This window comes from Salmo trutta, chromosome 15 (genome assembly GCF_901001165.1).
Source record: "Salmo trutta chromosome 15, fSalTru1.1, whole genome shotgun sequence".
Taxonomy (NCBI): domain Eukaryota; kingdom Metazoa; phylum Chordata; class Actinopteri; order Salmoniformes; family Salmonidae; genus Salmo; species Salmo trutta.
The window spans coordinates 58,459,230-58,478,057 of NC_042971.1; the positions used below are offsets into that span (position 1 = coordinate 58,459,230).

At 45.5% G+C, this 18,828-nt stretch overlaps 1 protein-coding gene across 20 annotated transcripts in view; it reads right to left on the minus strand.

Annotated features, from left to right (window-relative positions):
- The window catches only part of LOC115149449 (alpha-adducin), a 51,775-nt gene that overhangs the window by 13,430 nt on the left and 19,517 nt on the right, over positions 1–18,828 (minus strand). For 14 of the 20 annotated variants that reach the window (XM_029692320.1, XM_029692316.1, XM_029692318.1 and 11 more), the window contains exons 2-10: positions 11,150–11,363; positions 9,846–10,008; positions 6,703–6,854; positions 6,253–6,333; positions 3,800–3,949; positions 3,388–3,531; positions 2,762–2,860; positions 2,233–2,400; positions 1,556–1,903 (exon numbers count right to left, since the gene is read on the minus strand). In XM_029692320.1, the coding sequence (XP_029548180.1) occupies positions 1,556–1,903; positions 2,233–2,400; positions 2,762–2,860; positions 3,388–3,531; positions 3,800–3,949; positions 6,253–6,333; positions 6,703–6,854; positions 9,846–10,008; positions 11,150–11,344 (1,500 nt within the window). In that variant the 5' untranslated portion in view covers positions 11,345–11,363. The remainder of the gene's footprint in view (positions 1–1,555; positions 1,904–2,232; positions 2,401–2,761; positions 2,861–3,387; positions 3,532–3,799; positions 3,950–6,252; positions 6,334–6,702; positions 6,855–9,845; positions 10,009–11,149; positions 11,364–18,828) is intronic. The other 6 variants (XM_029692317.1, XM_029692319.1, XM_029692335.1 and 3 more) reach the window with 1 other exon arrangement.

An 18,828-nucleotide genomic window follows, 5' to 3' on the forward strand; every position in this document is an offset into this window, starting at 1 on the left:
TGAGCAGCAAGTAAATCCAACTTAAGCCTCCATGCACATCAGTGCACTTCCAGAAAAGTAAGTTACTCTGTATTTTGCCTTGGAGTAGCATGAGCTATGGGTTCTTTTCTGCTGAGGAAATGTTTCAGCTGAGCTGTTAAAGCAGTTAGGTGCAAAAATCAAAAAACTAAATGAGGTAGAGGCAAAGGGTACCTGCATGGTTTGTAGCTAGGATAGGAACATGGGATGAACATGTAAACATGATATACTCACTGAATATGTACTGAGTGTCACAACAACACTTTCTCCTACTTTCCCAGAGGAGATAATCGTTTCAAAAGTTAGACCGGTCAAATGTCCTTTTCTTTTTTCACCCACTATACAAATCCTCTCATGCATAGAAACACTTTAGGAGAGTTTGAGTATTTTTTTTACCGAAATGAAACTTGGAAAGAGGGGAACTAAAATGGCATGTTATATCATTAGGGGCATTTGGGGGAAATGGTTGAGGATTGGGGAATAGAGGGGGAGGAGTCATAAAAAAGCAAGCTATGACTCATGGGATTACGATTCCACACCGAAAGCAGAGTGGTCTTGAGCACTATACACCCTGTCTTTCGCTTTAACTGTAAAAGCTCCAGATGTGATTAGCTGTCTGGCTGATTATGTCACTTCCTGGGTTCAAACATCAAACAACGCTAAAATATATATATAATTTAAAAAAAATAAAAGAGGCATGCTAGCTTTAAAGTGCATCTAAAAACAGGGATACTGTCTATAACTTCAGTGTATGATTATGTTAGATTAGCTAGTAATATATAGTCATACCCTCATATCATTAACTGGGGTAAAAGATGCTGTGCAACACATCTGAACAGTGTGAGGTTTGCTTTAGTAAATGCATCCACCATTATGCTTCAGTTTTACACTGCAATAATGTCCCTGGGTACACAGTTAGAAAAGCTACAGACGCACAACACCAGACAGAACAGAACAAACTCTAAAGCAGCAGTAGTGGTTGGTTAGCAACGTCAGAGCCACGCCCACATCGCTCTTCCTCCCAGCAAGCACCCATAATGCATCTGGCTACTCATGCAACACAGCATGCGCTGGACAGCTGGGCTGGCACCCTAAAGCTCTAGGGAACAGAGGATGAAAATAGAGGAGTGGGACTAACAGAGGAGAGAGAGAGCGTGAGGGAGAGACCAACTGCTTAAGAGAGAAGTTAGTAGGGAAAACAACTTTAGACAGAGTGGGGATTAGGAACAAAGAAGTTAATATTCAAAGGAATGGAAACGGAGAAAATGTATAAATCTGTCTTAAGCAGTTAAAGCGGTGTTGTCTTTTGGACTGGCTAGAGTGAGAGAGAGAGAGAGAGAGAGAGAGAGAAGGGTTTAAACAGACTGGATAGAGTATTAATACAAACACTGGAGCCATCCGGAGAAGTAGATATATCACAGGTTCTACCTACATCCCAGGATCCATTTCCCCCCAAACCTTAGAGTGCCAACCCGCTGCCCGTTCATCAAATAGCTGAACTGTACGTCTAACTATGAACAATAAGGTAGGCACAGACCAAGCAGTTGGTAATACAGCTTGGCACGCAGACACCGGACGAGAGAGACTGCAGCAAGGGTTTGACGTGATCGTGTGTAATGTTCGTCCACACCTTAGTCTTCGACTTGGGACTGCCGCTGTCGGGCCCTTCCTCGTAGGCCTCTTCCGGCCGGCCCGAGTTGAGCCAGCCGGTCTTGTCGCGCTGCTGCCTCTGAAAGCTGAGTTTGAGAGGGGAGCGAGCACCTGAGTCACTATCCTCGGCATAGGAGTAGCCCGTGGCTGAGGGAGCGATCTCTACATCGCTGCTGAACTTTTTAGCTTTGTCTCTCAGGGCAGGGCACCTGTAGGGATAGCCCGTCCTGTACCCCTAGAGAGATGGAAACGGGGTCAGTTAAATGGTGTAGTGGTAATACAGTGAGGATAATGCAGTGAGAATAATGCATATCAAACCCTGTGGTTAATAATCTACAGTATCAATAATTTAATCTTATTTTCATATTAGTTTGAAGATATGCATGTATGTATTTTTCCAGCATTGCATGGAAAGTTAACACTAATTGTACAGTTGAACATGAACTTATATATTTCACATCATTTTTCTTGTGTAGTTTATCATTCTGTGATTGTATGTGTTCCTTTCATCTATTGTCATGCAATGTTTTTCTAATAAACTTGAATAGGGCAGTTCCTTCCTACCAGGTTATCCAGCATCCTCATGTAAGCCTCAAACTCCTGCTCCCCCACCAGCCACTTGGGGTGTGTGGAGCCCTCGACATGCTCAGAGCACCGCGGCCGAGCCTTGTACTTAGCAGGGTCCAGCATCACCAGGTTATCAGGCCCTCCAGCACTGGCTAGGGTGCGCACCTGGAAACACACAGACACACAAACACATCAGTCACACACACACACACACACACAAAGTCATTCAGTCACAGACACGGTCATGTCACATGCAGAAGAAAGTATTCTGTTGGGTATGAATTGCTATGCATCACACTTGGAACATTCTCAGAGAGCTAGCATTGTGTCTGAGTAACAATATAAGCCCTTCTTTATAATAATACAACACAATGTATCATTTATTGCCGGCTGGGAGCAGCGGTAAAGCATGGACAGAGCAGCATAGGAGCAGCATAGGAGCAGCTGCCCTGGAGCAGCATAGGAGCAGCTGCCCTGGAGCTGATTCTCACAGAAATCCAAGTTGGAGCTGAAAACAGTGTCCTACCTGGATCTCACATGCAGTGACCAGGTTGTGGATATAGTAGAAGGCTTCCTCCACTGTCTCCCCAACAGACACCAGACCATGGTTTCTCAGGATCAGGACCTGGGGGACAAATACAAACACAGGTGCTCAGTATACCTACACTCACTTGTAGCTTGTCCCAATTCACTCCCTTCCCCCTCGGCCTTAAACCTGAGAGGTTGCAGATCTATAAGGCAATTACACTACTTATACCGATCAACATTTTAGATCTGTAAACACTATACCAGGACTCAACCTTGTTCCTGGAGAGCTACCGTCGTGTAGGTTTTCACTACAGTCTTAATCTAGCAGAGGGTAGCTCTCCAGGAACAGGGTTCGGAGAGCCCTGCCCTAGAGGGTTAGGGCCAAGGGGAAGGATTAGAGTGCGACACTCTCTTTCACTAGAGGGTTAGGGCCAAGGGGAAGGATTAGAGTGCGACACTCTCTTTCACTAGAGGGTTAGGGCCAAGGGGAAGGATTAGAGTGCGACACTCTCTTTCACTAGAGGGTTAGGGCCCAGGGGAAGGATTAGTGTGAGACACTCTCTTTCACTAGAGGGTTAGGGCCAAGGGGAAGGATTAGAGTGAGACACTCTCTCCCTCCGATACCTTGCTGGTTGGGCCCAGGTTTTTCTGTATGAGGACGTTCTCCTCCTCGTCTATGAGGATGCCGTGGTAGTCATGGTAGGCCACCTCCCCCAGGGTCAGGGCCTCTGGAGAGATGGGCAGCAGGCCACACTTCATGGCCGACACCTGAAACACAGACAGACTGCAGTTATTCACCACGACAGATAGGGTTAGTTGAAAAATGTAACTCATTTTTCCTGCCAAATTCATGGGTCTCTCTACTAAGCAGCTGTGGGAAGAAACTAGTGACACTTATATTTCAAGACACAAGTTTTACCATAACTCATATCATGAAGAAGAGCATGACAACGTGACCAGTATATACCCTTTTTCACAGTACTGAGCTGCTCTGTTTAGGTTTCCACTAATGTTGCTAGAATCGCTGGAAACTTACTGCAGCACCAGCCGGTGTGTGAACGTGCACGATGCACTTGATGTCTGGCCGGGCTGCGTAGATGGCTGAGTGGAGAGTGAAGCCAGCCTGGTTAACACCCAGGTTGGTGCTCCCTCGGTCCACTATCTCCCCTTGTATATTAATCTTCACCTAGCATGGGACACAGAGTTAAACCGATCGGACACATTACAAAGTAGCTCAATGGGATGGGACCAGACAGGCAACAGTGAGTCCATGCCTTATGAAAGCCCACAGTGATGCTATAAGTGAAATTATCGTAAAGTGAACAATTATTATAAAACGGGTTGTTTGGTTCCTCGATGCTGATTGGTTGATACAGTATGTGGGATTGTGGGACAACAACTCCCACAAGCTGTTAATTTGATAATTCCACTGTCCCGTAGCCCAGGCAGGAAATTAATCAACTTAATTCACTCAGCGTCTATACATTACTTTTCCACGCTACGATTATTTCTGCAACAGTTGGGGGTTGTATAAACCTGCCCGTCTGCCACTACGACCTGTAGATCACTCCAGTGTCAGTAGGCTAGCTAGCCCAAGAATGAACGTGAAACTAGCTAGCTCGGACTTGCCAACCGTAATACTTGTTGCCTATGTAGGCCTATTGGATATTTATTAAATAATTATTCATTGACGTTCATGTCTTTTTCCATAATTGAATCTCTGCTAGCTAGCTACACGCCAATTATTTGTGTAGCATAGCAACGTGGAATGAATAGAATGATTCGAATTAATAACTGGGTCAAAACATGAGAAAAACAACTAACAACCTACTCGCTTGGGTAGCAACTTCAGAATGCAAAAACAAATGACCTCATTATTTATATATGTACTCATTAACATTTGTATAAATATTTTGTCAACCATTTTAGAAAATCAATAATGCCATCGAACACAGGAATGTTCATGTGACAACTCCCTCAAAGGGCTGTATCCCTTGGCTTCACCTCAGGCCTCAGAACAGGCCATGTCAGGAGTTGTCAAATGCAAATTCTCAGGTTCTCAGGCATTATTACTTAAATAAACTAATCTAAAAAATAACATATACCTTGGATAGGACCAGACAGGCAGCAGAAAGTCAATGCCTTGAGACTTATCTTACGATGCTAGCCTGAGTCCCAGATCGGTTTGTGCCGTCTTGCCAACTCTACAGTAGAAATTGGCAAGACAACACGAACTCAGCGTCAGTGCCTGTCAGTGAAATGAACAGTCTAAACAGATGATACAGGCAGAGGGCGAAGAGTTGACGGCAGCTTCGTCCTTGAAGGACCAGTGACTCGGCATGTACTGTGCCTTCAGGAAATAATCATAGCTCTTGACTTAATCCACATTTTGTTGTGTTACAGCTTGAATTCAAAAATGTTTTCTCACCCAATACCCCATAAAGACAAAGTGCAAACATGTTTTTAGAAATGTTTGCAAATTTATTGAAAATTAAATACAGAAATATCCCTTTAACATAAGCATTCATACCCCTGAGTCAATACTTTGCAGAAGCACCTTTGGCAGTGATTACAGCTGTGAGTCTTTCTCGCTAAGTTTAAGAGATTTGCACACCTGGATTGTACAATATTTGCACATTGTTCTTAAATTCTTCAAGCTCTGTCAAGTTAGTTGTTGATCATTGCTAGACACCCATTTTCAAATTTTGCCATAGATTTTCTCCCTGTGTCTGTTGGAAAACAGACTGAACCAGGTTTTCCTCTAGGATTTTGCTTGTGCTTAGCTTTATTCCATTTATTTTTATGCTCCCTAGTGTTTGCCGATGACAAGCATACCCATAACATAATGCAGCCACCACCATACTTAAAATTATAAACGGTTATGAAGAGAATAATTTTATTCTGTACAGGCTTCCTTCTTTTCACTCTGTCATTTAGGTTACTACTGTAGAGTACATGTTGCGTTAATATTTTTGTTCAGTATAGTTAAAGTTTTGGTCCCAAGTTTCATGAGCTGAAATAAAATATCCCAGAAATGTTCCATACACACAAAAAGCTTATTTCTCTAACATTTTTAGCACACATTTGTTTACATCCCTGTTAGTGAGCATTTCTCCTTTGCCAAGATTATCCATCCACCTGAGAGGCGTGGCATATCAAGAAGCTGATTAAACAGCATGGCCATTACACAGGTGCACCTTGTGCTGGGGACAACAAAAGGCCACTAAAATGTGCAGTTTTGTCACACAACACAATGCCATAGATGTCTAAAAACAATTGCTGGCATTTTAACAATTGATTTGCAGGTAAAATTACATGTATGACAACATCTGTGTTTGGATGATGGAGGCTGAATGACAATCACTTATTTAAATCACTACTTGAAAGGCATTCAGCATAACATAAGATGAACATATTGTATTAGTTCACAGCGTTGTCACACATTATGCAGGCAGCTGTTAAGAGTGAGACACTGGGGGAGAATCTTACCAGACTGGAGGCGGAGACTTCACTGTACAGAAGCCCAAAAGGGACAATCAGGAACCTCTCCTGATCTGAATTCACCCGTACCTGGAAGACATGAGTGCAGATAGTGGTCTTAACAAGCAGTAACAAACAAACCTGGCGAATTACACCAAATGGCTCACATACACTAGAATGCAGTTGTTAAAAATTTTCACATTCTTTTGATGTTTCATCAACAATATAATGCTTACTCAACTAATTTTACCAACCTAGACAACTCCACATTTTCCTGCTGAGCTTTCTGAAAATATATTCTGCAGGTTAAATCTACAAAGCACTACAATATACTGCAGTAAAATAAAAAAGATCCTGTCCTACATATTACTTCTGGTGTTTCATACTGGCTCGGAGTCTGTTTTAATAACATAGCAGTGGATAAAGACACTAGAGAAGTACATTAGAAGGCTGTCTTACGGTTAAGTGGTTGTAGATGAGTTGGGACCAGCCGAAGAGGTCTGTTAGGCGGTAGAAGGCGGCCAGCTTACAGCGGAGCAGCTTCTCTCCCTTCTCATAGGAGATCGAGTCAGATCCACGCAGGTCATTCACTGGGGTTACCATGCCCAGACCTGTAAAGGAAGAGAGAGAGCGAGAAACAGAGGTGCAAATATTTGCACATCGTTATAAAACACTAGAGAGACAACGTGAAATTTGAAACGTTTCTATTCCTTTTGAACTTTTGTAAGTGAAATATTTACTGTTCATTTTTTCACTTTGTTTATTATCAATTTAACTTGCTTTGACAATGTAAACATGTTTCCCATGCCAATAAAGCCCTTTGAATTTAATTCACTCACCTCAGTCAAAGAATAATATGCCAATTTAAACAGAGTCTATGCGTCTATAATTACAAAGCATCTATGTTTAAGAAGCCTGTAGTTACATTCTACAACACTACTACCGACCTCTGAACTCAGCAGAGACCATCTTGGCCTGAGGGGACCTAAGTGCTTGACGTATACTGTACGTAAACACACAAAGCAGCATGAATGTGTACTAGCTAGGTACACTAGGTGCTGGAGTACTGTGTACTAGCTAGGTACACTAGGTGCTGGAGTACTGTGTACTAGCTAGGTACACTAGGTGCTGGAGTACTGTGTACTAGCTAGGTACACTAGGTGCTGGAGTACTGTGTACTAGCTAGGTACACTAGGTGCTGGAGTACTGTGTACTAGCTAGGTACACTAGGTGCTAGAGTACTGTGTACTAGGTGTACTGCACTACGGAATTTACTCTTGGTAGATGAATTCACAGCACAGTAGCCAAATGCCTCATACATACCTCCATAACGTATGCATTAAAATGCATTATTGTCAGGGGCTGAAGACACCAGAGAGGGTCATATATATACACACACTACATGACCAAAAGTATGTGGACACCTGCTCGTCGAACATCTCATTCCAAAATCATGGACATTAATATGGAGTTGGGGTCCCCTTTGCAGCTATAACAGCCTCCAGTCTTCTGGGAAGGCGTTCCACTAGATGTTGGAACATTGCTGCGGGGACTTGCTTCCATTCAGCCACAAGAGCATTAGTGAGGTCGGGCACTGATGTTGGGTCGATTAGGCCTGGTTTGCAGTTGCCGTTCCAATTCATCCCAAAGGTGTTCGATGTGGTTGAGGTCAGGGCTCTGTGCAGGCCAGTCAAGTTCTTCCACACCGATCTCGAAAAACCATTTCTGTATTGACCTCGCTCTGTGCATGGGGGTATTGTCATGCTGAAACAGAACAGGGCCTTTCCCTAAACTGTTGCCACAAAGTTGGAAGCACAGAATCGTCTAGAATGTCATTGTAACCTGCAGCATTAAGATCACCCTTCACTGGAACTATGTAAAACCATGAAAAACAGCACCAGACCATTATTCCTCCTCCACCAAACTGTACAGTTGCCACTATGCATTGGGACAGGTAGTGTCCACCAAACCCAGGTTCGTCCATCGGACTGGCAGATGGTGACGCGTGATTCATCACGCCAGAGAACGCTTTTCCAATGGCGGCGAGCTTTACACCACTGCAGCCAACGCTTGGCATTGCACATGGTGATCTTAGGCTTGTGTGCGGCTGCTCGGCCATGGAATCCCATTTTATGAAGCCCCTGACAAACAGTTCTTGTGCTGACGCGGCTTCCAGGGGCAGTTTGGAACTCGGTAGCGAGTGTTGAAACTGAGGACAGACAATTTTTACACACTACGCTCTTCAGCACTCGGCGTTCCTGTTCTGGGAGCTTGTGTATCCTATCATTTCGTGGCTGAGCCGTTGTTGCTCCTAGATGTTTCCATTTCACAATAACAGCACTTACAGTTGACTGGGGCAGCTCTAGCAGGGCAGAAATGTGACGAACTGACTTGTTGGAAAGGTGGCATCCTATGACGGTGCCACGTTGAAAGTCACAGAGCTCTTCATTAACGCCATTCTACTGCCAATGTTTGCGTATGGAGATTGCATGTGCTCAATTTTATACACCCATCAAAGGGTGTGACCGAAATAGCCAAACCCACTTATTTGAATGCAGTGTCAACATACTTTTGTTCAGTGTATATGTAACAAACTAGTGATCCGCTAACTAGCTAGTGATTCTACATCATCTACATATAATACTCACTCATGTTGAAGGCAGTCATGCCTCCTTGGGGTGCTGCAGGATACATGCATCACATATAGCTCATACTGTGTATTTATTTCTATATACACATTACATTAGATCCGTGTTTCCCAAACCTCTCCTCGAGTAGCCTCAGGCAGTCTACTTACTTGATGTTGTTCCAGAAAGAACACAGATGATTCAAAATGGTCACCTAATCATCTATCCCCTCATCAGTTAAATCAGCTATGATACTTTTGGAATACATTAAATACATGGACTGGCTGGGGGTTCTGGAGGACCGGTTTGGACTGGCTGGGGGTTCTGGAGGACCGGTTTGGACTGGCTGGGGGTACTGGAGGACCGGTTTGGACTGGCTGGGGGTTCTGGAGGACCGGTTTGGACTGGCTGGGGGTTCTGGAGGACCGGTTTGGACTGGCTGGGGGTTCTGGAGGACCGGTTTGGACTGGCTGGGGGTTCTGGAGGACCGGTTTGGACTGGCTGGGGGTTCTGGAGGACCGGTTTGGACTGGCTGGGGGTTCTGGAGGACCGGTTTGGACTGGCTGGGGGTTCTGGAGGACCGGTTTGGACTGGCTGGGGGTTCTGGAGGACCGGTTTGGACTGGCTGGGGGTTCTGGAGGACCGGTTTGGACTGGCTGGGGGTTCTGGAGGACCGGTTTGGACTGGCTGGGGATTCTGGAGAACCGGTTTGGACTGGCTGGGGCTACTGAGGACAGGTTTGGACTGGCTGGGGGCTACTGAGGACCGGTTTGGACTGGCTGGGGGTACTGGAGGACCGGTTTGGACTGGCTGGGGGTTCTGGAGGACCGGTTTGGACTGGCTGGGGGTTCTGGAGAACCGGTTTGGACTGGCTGGGGCTACTGAGGACAGGTTTGGACTGGCTAGGGGTACTGAGGACAGGTTTGGGAAACACAATTAGATTACAGTCTGATTTAAGGACAGAAGAGAACTCACTCATGCTGAGCGCAGCCATGCCTCCCTGGGGCGCTGCAGGGTACATGGTGGGGATACTGGTGGTCATAAAGTCAGCTATCTGCTGCAGAGCCAACAAGCTGGTGGGAGTCTTTCCCCTCTTAAGCTGGTCCTGAATCATCGTATCCAGCTCATCACAGAAAGCCTGGGGAGTAGACAGCGACACAGTCAGACAGCGACACAGTCAGACAGCGAAGGCTCAGGACAGGTCAATACACCGTTGTTGTCGCTGATGCATTGTAACACCGTCACTAGTTGGCTATTCTTAGTTCTTCCACTACAGAATCCATGGTTATTGTTAAATCAACACAGGAGTGATTTGAAGTAAAAGAGCCTGTATGGTCTGTCGTCGGGCAGTCTGTCGTCGGGCAGTCTGTCGTCGGGCAGTCTGTCGTCGGGCAGTCTGTCGTCGGGCAGTCTGTCGTCGGGCAGTCTGTCGTCGGGCAGTCTGTCGTCGGGCAGTCTGTCGTCGGGCAGTCTGTCGTCGGGCAGTCTGTCGTCGGGCAGTCTGTCGTCGGGCAGTCTGTCGTCGGGCAGTCTGTCGTCGGGCAGTCTGTCGCTGTTCTCTTGCTATTGCTTCTTGACTGTCACAAGTGCCTGTTGACTGCTGCATTATTGAGAGGAAACTAGAATAGAAAGGTTTCAACCTGATAAACATTGTTAGCGGGAACAGGCAAAGAAAATCAGTCACATATTACATAATCACTGCCCAGAAGAACTAAGGAGTTACATACTTCCTTTGTTGGCAACCGTATCCCATGTTGTATGTCAAACCTAGCTACATGTCCTGCTGGTAATAACTCATCTGGAGGGTGAAACAACAGATCTCTCAACATGCTCCTAACATAGTCCCTTTTCTTACCTCCTGCTGCACTGTCTCTCTGTGTGTGTAAGAGAGACTGTGTGTGTGTGTGTGTGTGTGTGTGTGTGTGTGTGTGTGTGTGTGTGTGTGTGTGTGTGTGTATATATCACAGCATCACAAAGAATGTCTTTCTTCCATCAGTAAAAGGCTGGGGTGTAAACACCGAGTTTTATACACTGAGCTTAAACTGAGTGCTGCTGAGAGAACAGTACTGTGATTGAGAGAGACGGTGTTAAGTGGCCGTACCGTGATACAGGCCTATGTAGAGGATATTCAGAATCAGAAGTAAATAAAACAGGAAGAGTTTTGGGACAAAATGTGTATGTTTTGGTGTTATGTTGGTGACATGACATTAGGACATGTTTAATTTTTTTCTTTTATTTTTGTGTTTGCGCATTAATGTGTGGGTTGGGGTGTGTCCTACTGGGCTCTGCAGGATCATGGAGACCCTCTTCCTCTGCTCCATCATGTTGAAGTCCTGTCTGAGGTCTGGGGCCATGTTCCTCTCCCTCTGGTACTCCGGGCTGCTCTCGTCCACTCGGTCAAAGTAGCGCTCCTTGTGGGGGGCGGTGGTGGGAGGGGGCGCAGTCACCACCCCTGAACCTGAGTCACCGTTCATCACCTGGTCCTGTTGGCTCCTGGAGATCAAAGGTCAGAAGTGAAAATATGGGTTGCGTTCATTAGGGTAGGTGTTTCCAAACCTTTTGGGGACAGGGACCCCTTTTGTGATTGCAAATGTATAAAAATGTATTTTTTTTTTCAAATTTTTCTTTATTATCATTTTTTTAAATTTATTTATTTTTAATTCGGGGACCCCATCAAAAATAGCATACAAGGAGTTTTCCTATGACTGCTGCAGTGCATGGTCAGACCAACCAAGTCTCAGGCCCTGGGAAACAAAATTGTAAAGGCCCCCCTTCTTCACATCGGAAAGAACATTTAGCAGTTTTAAAGCTAATTGGGGCAGACACACAAGTCTGCTGTTGTAAAGCTTAAATGACAGTGCACTTATGTTCAAAACAACTTTAGGGAATTCAAGAAGTATTTAATTGAAAACTGGACCATCGATGGAGTACTGTGGATCCCTGTGAGCATCCCAGGCCCTGTTGTGCATCTAACAATATATTATAGATATGACATTGTATTGCACTAGGATTGGGCGATGTAGATGGTAGAAACAACGAAGAGTACCAAAGCGGCGCAAAATGTCAGATGGGGGGGAGGGGCCCTATCTCCTGTACAATGTCAGATGATCATGGGCCTTTCACAGCAGACACTTCATTTCCGTTTTTCTCCCTAATCCTGATTCAACTTGAATGGGGATTAGGGAGTACCTCCACGGACCCCCAGTTTGGGAAACACTGCACATCATACCAAAATGTTTTAAAACAGAAAACAAAAATTTGCATGTATTATTAGATAATCCCAGGTAGTATCTCCCATGTTTCAGTCTCTTAAATTTGTTGCCAAATGAACACAAAACATGTTTTAATCAAGATTACATTTAATATCCAAGGCAGACAGCCAGATGGAAAAATGTCACGTCACGCTTGGTGCACTAAACATTCAGTTACATTACATCACCTCTGCTGCTTCCTGTTTTGATAGTGTGACCACACCCCCCAGAGCTTATTGATTTCCTGTCCATTTCCTCTGGCTCAGTCAGTCTAGATACAAAACAGACACTCAACCGTCATCATTACAAGGGATAAAATGAAAATGTGGCGCAGCGAGTGGCGAGCAGCGGTCTAAGGCACTGCTTCGTGCTTGAGGCGCCACTACAGACACCCTGGTTCAAATCCAGGCTGTATCACAACCGGCCGTGATTGGGAGTCCCATAGGGTGGTGCACAACTGGCCCAGCGTCGTCCGGGTTTGGCCGGTGTAGGCCATCATTGTAAATAAGAATTTGTTGTTAACTGACTTGCCTAGTTAAATAAAGGTTAAATAACAAATTAACCAGCAAGCCAACCAAACATTGACATTGCTAGCACAGTTAGTAAGGGAGAGAGGGAGGGAGTTACTGTGAAATGCCATTATCAGTCCAGAGAATGGAGGGCAGTGACTCTGTTGCATAGCAGAGCTATGAGTGCTTGTTGCTGCGAACCATGAACAAGTTGCACCACTATCTCCCATAGAACAGCATTGATGTCAGGGAGAAATGCAGAGGAGACAGAGGACAGTAGTCTCACACTGCCAGACATCCCACTGACATGTCAGACTTATTCTTCTCCATATCTCCGGATTCCTACCGCAAGCTCTGAACCTATTTTTTTTGTGTATTATTTATATATATATATATATATATAATATGGAGAAGAATAAGTCCGACTAACATGTATAATAATAATAAATTATTATATCTTTTTTTTTTCTCCCCCACCTAGAATTATAGCAGCTAACGTCCCCTGAGAGCACAGCCGCTAATCCGCGGCCTGCTAGCTATCTAAAGCACAGCCGCTAATCCGCGGCCTGCTAGCTATCTAAAGCACATTGGCCTGCTAGCTATCTAAAGCACATTGGCCTGCTAGCTATCTAAAGCACATTGGCCTGCTAGCTATCTAAAGCACATTGGACTGCTAGCTATCTAAAGCACATTGGACTGCTAGCTATCTAAAGCACATTGGACTGCTAGCTATCTAAAGCACATTGGACTGCTAGCTATCTAAAGCACATTGGACTGCTAGCTATCTAAAGCACATTGGACTGCTGGCTTAAGAGGCCCTTCGGACAGATTTCTTTAGCCACTATACATATTTTGCCAATTGGCCTGGTTTACCACACGGAGCCCTGCTGATCCGTCCGCTGATGTAACTGCACGAGGAGGCCACAACAGACTTTCCTCCGTCGCGTCGCCCCTCTAAGGCCTTTCTGTTAGCCTGCTAGCCCGCCGCTAGGTGCCTGAAGCCACGCACTGGACTCTTATGATCACCCGGGTACGCATGCCTCTCCCTAACGTCGCCATGCCTTGTCCATTGCTGTTTTGGTTTGTAACTATTGTTTTATTTCACTGTAGAGCCTCTAGCACTGCTCAAAACACTTCAGCTAACAATTTAGTTCCACCTCCCACACACGCAGTGAACTCACCTGGTTTAAATGCTATTTCTAGAGACAATATCTCTTTCATTATCACTATATGCACAGGTTTACCCCCACTGTATTCACATCCTACTATACCTTTGTCTGTACATTTTGCCTTGAATATATTCTACCGTGCCCAGAAATCTGCTCCTTTTACTCTCTGTTCTGAACGTGCTAGACGTTCTGTTAGCCTTTAGCCGTACCCTTATCCTACTCCTCCTCTGTTCCTCTGATGTAGAGGTTAATCCAGGCCCTGCAGTGTCTAGCTCCACTCCCATCCCCCAGGCTCTCTCATTTGTTGACTTCTGCAACCGTAAAAGCCTTGGTTTCATGCATGTTAACATTAGAAGCCCCCTCCCTAAGTTTGTTTTATTCACTGCCCTAGCACACTCCACCAATCCGGATGTCCTAGCCGTGTCTGAATCCTGGCTTAGGAAGACCACCAAAAACCTTGACATTTCCATCCCTAACAATAACATTTTCCGACAAGATAGAACTGCCAAAGGGGGCGGTGTTGCAATCTACTGCAAAGATAACCTGCAGAGTTCTGTATTACCATCCAGGTCTGTACACAAACAATTCGAGCTCCGACTTCTAAAAATGAACCCTTCCAGAAACAAGTCTCTCACCGTTGCCGCTTGCTATAGACCACCCTCCGCCCCCAGCTGTGCCCTCGACCCCATATGTAATCTGATTGCCCCCCATTTATCTTCTGAGCTCGTGCTGCTAGGTGACCTTAACTGTGACATGCTTAACACCCCGGCCATCCTACAATCTAAGCTTGATGCCCTCAACCTCACACGACTTATCAATGAACCTACCAGATATAACCCCAAATCCGTAAACATGGGCACCCTCATAGATATCATCCTAACTAACTCGCCCTCCAAATACACCTCTGCTGTTTTCAACCAAGATCTCAGCGATCACTGCCTCATTGCCTGCATCTGTAATGGGTCTGCGATCAAACGACCACCCCTCATCACTGTCAAACACTCCCTAAAACACTTCAGCGAGCAGGCCTTTCCAAATCGACCTGGACAGGGTATCCTGGAATGATATTGACCTCATCCCGTCAGTAGAGGATGCCTGGTTGTTCTTTAAAAGTGCTTTCCTCACCATCTTAAATAAGCATGCCCCATTCAAAAAATGTAGAACCAGGAATAGATATAGCCCTTGGTTCACTCCAGACCTGTCTGCCCTTGAACAGCACAAAAACATCCTGTGGCGTTCTGCATTAGCATCGAATAGCCCCCATGATATGCAACTTTTCAGGGAAGTTAGGAACCAATATGCACAGGCAGTTAGGAAAGCTAAGGCTAGCTTTTTTTAAACAGAAATTTGCATCCTGCAGTACAAACTCAAAAAGGTTCTGGGACACTGTAAAGTCCATGGAGAATAAGAGCACCTCCTCCCAGCTACCCACTGCTCTGAGGCTAGGAAACAATGTTACAACCGATAAATCCACTAAAATTGAGAATTTCAATAAGCATTTCTCTACGGCTGGCCATGCTTTCCACCTGGCTACCCGTACCCCGGTCAACAGCCCTGCACCCTCCACAGCAACCCGCCCAAGCCCCCACCATTTCTCCTTCACCCATATCCAGATAGCTGATGTTCTGAAAGAGCTGCAAAATCTGGACCCCTACATATTAGCCGGGCTAGACAATCTGGACCCTCTCTTTCTAAAATGATCTGCCGAAATTGTTGCAACCCCTATTACTAGCCTGTTCAACCTCTCTTTCGTATTGTCTGAGATTCCCAAAGATTGGAAAGCTGCCGCGGTCATCCCCCTCTTCAAAGGGGAAGACACTCTAGACCCAAACTGCTACAGACATATATCTATCCTATCTATCCTGCATCTCTAAGGTCTTCGAAAGCCAAGTTAAACAGATTACCGACCATTTTGAATCACACCGTACCTTCTCCGCTATGCAATCTGGTTTCAGAGCCGGTCATGGGTGCACCTCAGCCACGCTCAAGGTCCTAAACGATATCATAACCGCCATCGATAAGAGACATTACTGTGCAGCTGTCTTCATCGACCTAGCCAAGGCTTTCGACTCTGTCAATCACCACATTCTTATTGGCAGACTGAACAGCCTTGGTTTCTCAAATGATTGCCTTGCCTGGTTCACCAACTACTTCTCTGATAGAGTTCAGTGTGTCAAATCGGAGGGCCTGTTGTCCGGACCTCTGGCAGTCTCTATGGGGGTGCCACAGGGTTCAATTCTTGGACCAACTCTCTTCTCTGTATACATCAATGATGTCGCTCTTGCTGCTGGTGATTCTCTGAGCCACCTCTACGCAGATGACACCATTCTGTATACTTCTGGCCCTTCTTTGGACACTGTGTTAACTAACCTCCAGACGAGCTTCAATGCCATACAACTCTCCTTTCCGTGGCCTCCAACTGCTCTTAAACGCAAATAAAACTAAATGCATGCTATTCAACCGATCATTGACCGCACATCCAGCATCACTACTCTGGACGGTTCTGACTTAGAATTTGTGGATAACTACAAATACCTGGGTGTCTGGCTAGACTGTAAACTCTCCTTCCAGACTCATATTAAGCATCTCCAATTCGAAATTAAATCTAGAATCGGCTTCCTATTTCGCAACAAAGCATCCTTCACTCATGCTGCCAAACATACCCTCGTAAACCGATCCTCGACGATGTCATCTATAAAATAGCCTCCAACACTCTACTCAACAAACTGGATGCAGTCTATCACAGTGCCATCCGTTTTGTCACCAAAGCCCCATACATTACCCACCATTGCGACCTATACGCTCTCGTTGGCTGGCCCTCACTTCATACTCGGCGCCAAACCCACTGGCTACAGGTCATCTACAAGTCTCTGCTAGGTAAAGTCCCCCCTTATCTCAGCTCACTGGTCACCATAGCAGCACCCACTCATAGCACGCGCTCCAGCAGATATGTCTCACTGGTCACCCCCAAAGCCAATTCCTCCTTTGGTCGCTTTTCCTTCCAGTTCTCTGCTGCCAATGACTGGAACGAACTGCAAAAATCTCTGAAGCTGGAGATTCCCATCTCCCTCACTAGCTTTAAGCACCAGCTGTCAGAGCAGCTCACAGATCACTGCACCTGTATACAGATGGGCTATCTACCTCATCCCCATACTGTATTTATTTATTTATTCATTCATTCATTCTGCTCCTTTGCACCCCAGTATCTCTACTTGCACATCCATCTTTTGCACATCTACCATTCCAGTGTTTAATTGCCATATTGTAATTACTTTGCCACCATGGCCTATTTATTGCCTTAATTCCCTTATTTTACCTAATTTTCACTCACTGTATATAGACTTTGTTCTTTGTTTCTACTGTATTATTGACTGTATGTTTTGTTCATTCCATGTGTAACTCAGTGTTGTATGTGTCTAACTGCTATGCTTTATCTTGGCCAGGTCGCAGTTGTAAATGAGAACTTGTTCTCAACTAGCCTACCTGGTTAAATAAAGCTGAAAAAATGTTCATATTAGAATCAACGTAGCGCGGCTGGAATCGAGCTAGAGGTAAATAAGCGATTTCCAATTGATCCAGGCTCATTTTTGTCAAGGCTGTCTGATGGGATAATGTGCCCTCAGACAGAGTACATTACCAGCCTGGAGCCAGAAAGTTGACCTCCCCTCGGAGGACAAAGACAGCCAGCATAGAGCTAGGCAGGGCCCTGCTCCAATACTCAAAAAATGCATCCTTCCTCCCATGAAGTAATCAATCCCTGATCTGACATGATTGCTGAAATCAATGCAGTGGATTCCTCTTTAAATCTAACCTATCCAATCATGTTACCACGGTGACTACCTCAAGAAAGGGATGAGGATCAGGATGCATTTTGACAGCATTTGAAAAGGGCCCAAGTAGGCCTCTCTGGGCTGCCTGGCAGACACCACCGTACACCATTAGTCCTTCTCAGTCCTCAGCAATTACACAAATCTCAGCCAAAACAGGACACAGGGCTGCTATGATAACTACTACCCAGGACCAAACCATCCAGGCCTCACAGCAGAGAGATATGTTCCCAGTCCATTTAGTGCCAGAGACCAACTGAGAATAGTTTGGGTGAAACTAAAACAAAAATAAATGATACATTCTTCAGCCATACAAATGGTGTATGTGCATATATATACACTGTTTTAGTGTCAGTATTGAAGCTACGGTTCTCTTTTCTGACCTGAGGGATTCTTGAGATTGTATTTCGTGAATGTAAATTAGTCCAGAGGAACTAGTCTGGAATCCCAACTGATATACACTGTTTCACAGTTTGTATTTCAAGCTGCCAAATACCAACATGAAAAAGTTGAAAAATAGCAATTAGGGATAGGTCTTCCTGTGCCAATCTCATTAGGGCCCCAAAATACCCAGAACCTCTGGTCTGTTACTAATCCGATTGAATCACAAATTGCCTGTTTACTGTCCAACAGAACAGAAGATAATGCTGCACTGGCTGGTAGAGAATAGGTTCTTGCCAGAGACCCAAATGGGATGCTATTCCCTATATAGTGCACTTCTTTTAACTGGGGCCTATCATGGTCTTGCTCAAAAGTAGCGCACTCTAGGGAATAGGGTGCCATGTGGGATGCAAACATGGGGTTCTGTGTCCAGGAATGGAATGGTCCCTTAAAAATAGTCCAGGTCTCTTAGAGCGGACGACTCAGAGCGGAGCTATGACTGACTCAGCACTCTTGACTGTTGAGGATCTGTTGTGGTGCCAGTACTGTGGGAAGGGAACATCACTGACGTGTTGTGGTGCCAGTACTGTGGGAAGGGAACGCCGCTGACATGTTGTGGTGCCAGTACTGTGGGAAGGGAACGCCGCTGACATGTTGTGGTGCCAGTACTGTGGGACGGGAACGTCACTGACATGTTGTGGTGCCAGTACTGTGGGACGGGAACTCCGCTGACGTGTTGTGGTGCCAGTACTGTGGGAAGGGAACGCCGCAGACATGTTGTGGTGCCAGTACTGTGGGAAGGGAACGCCGCTGACGTGTTG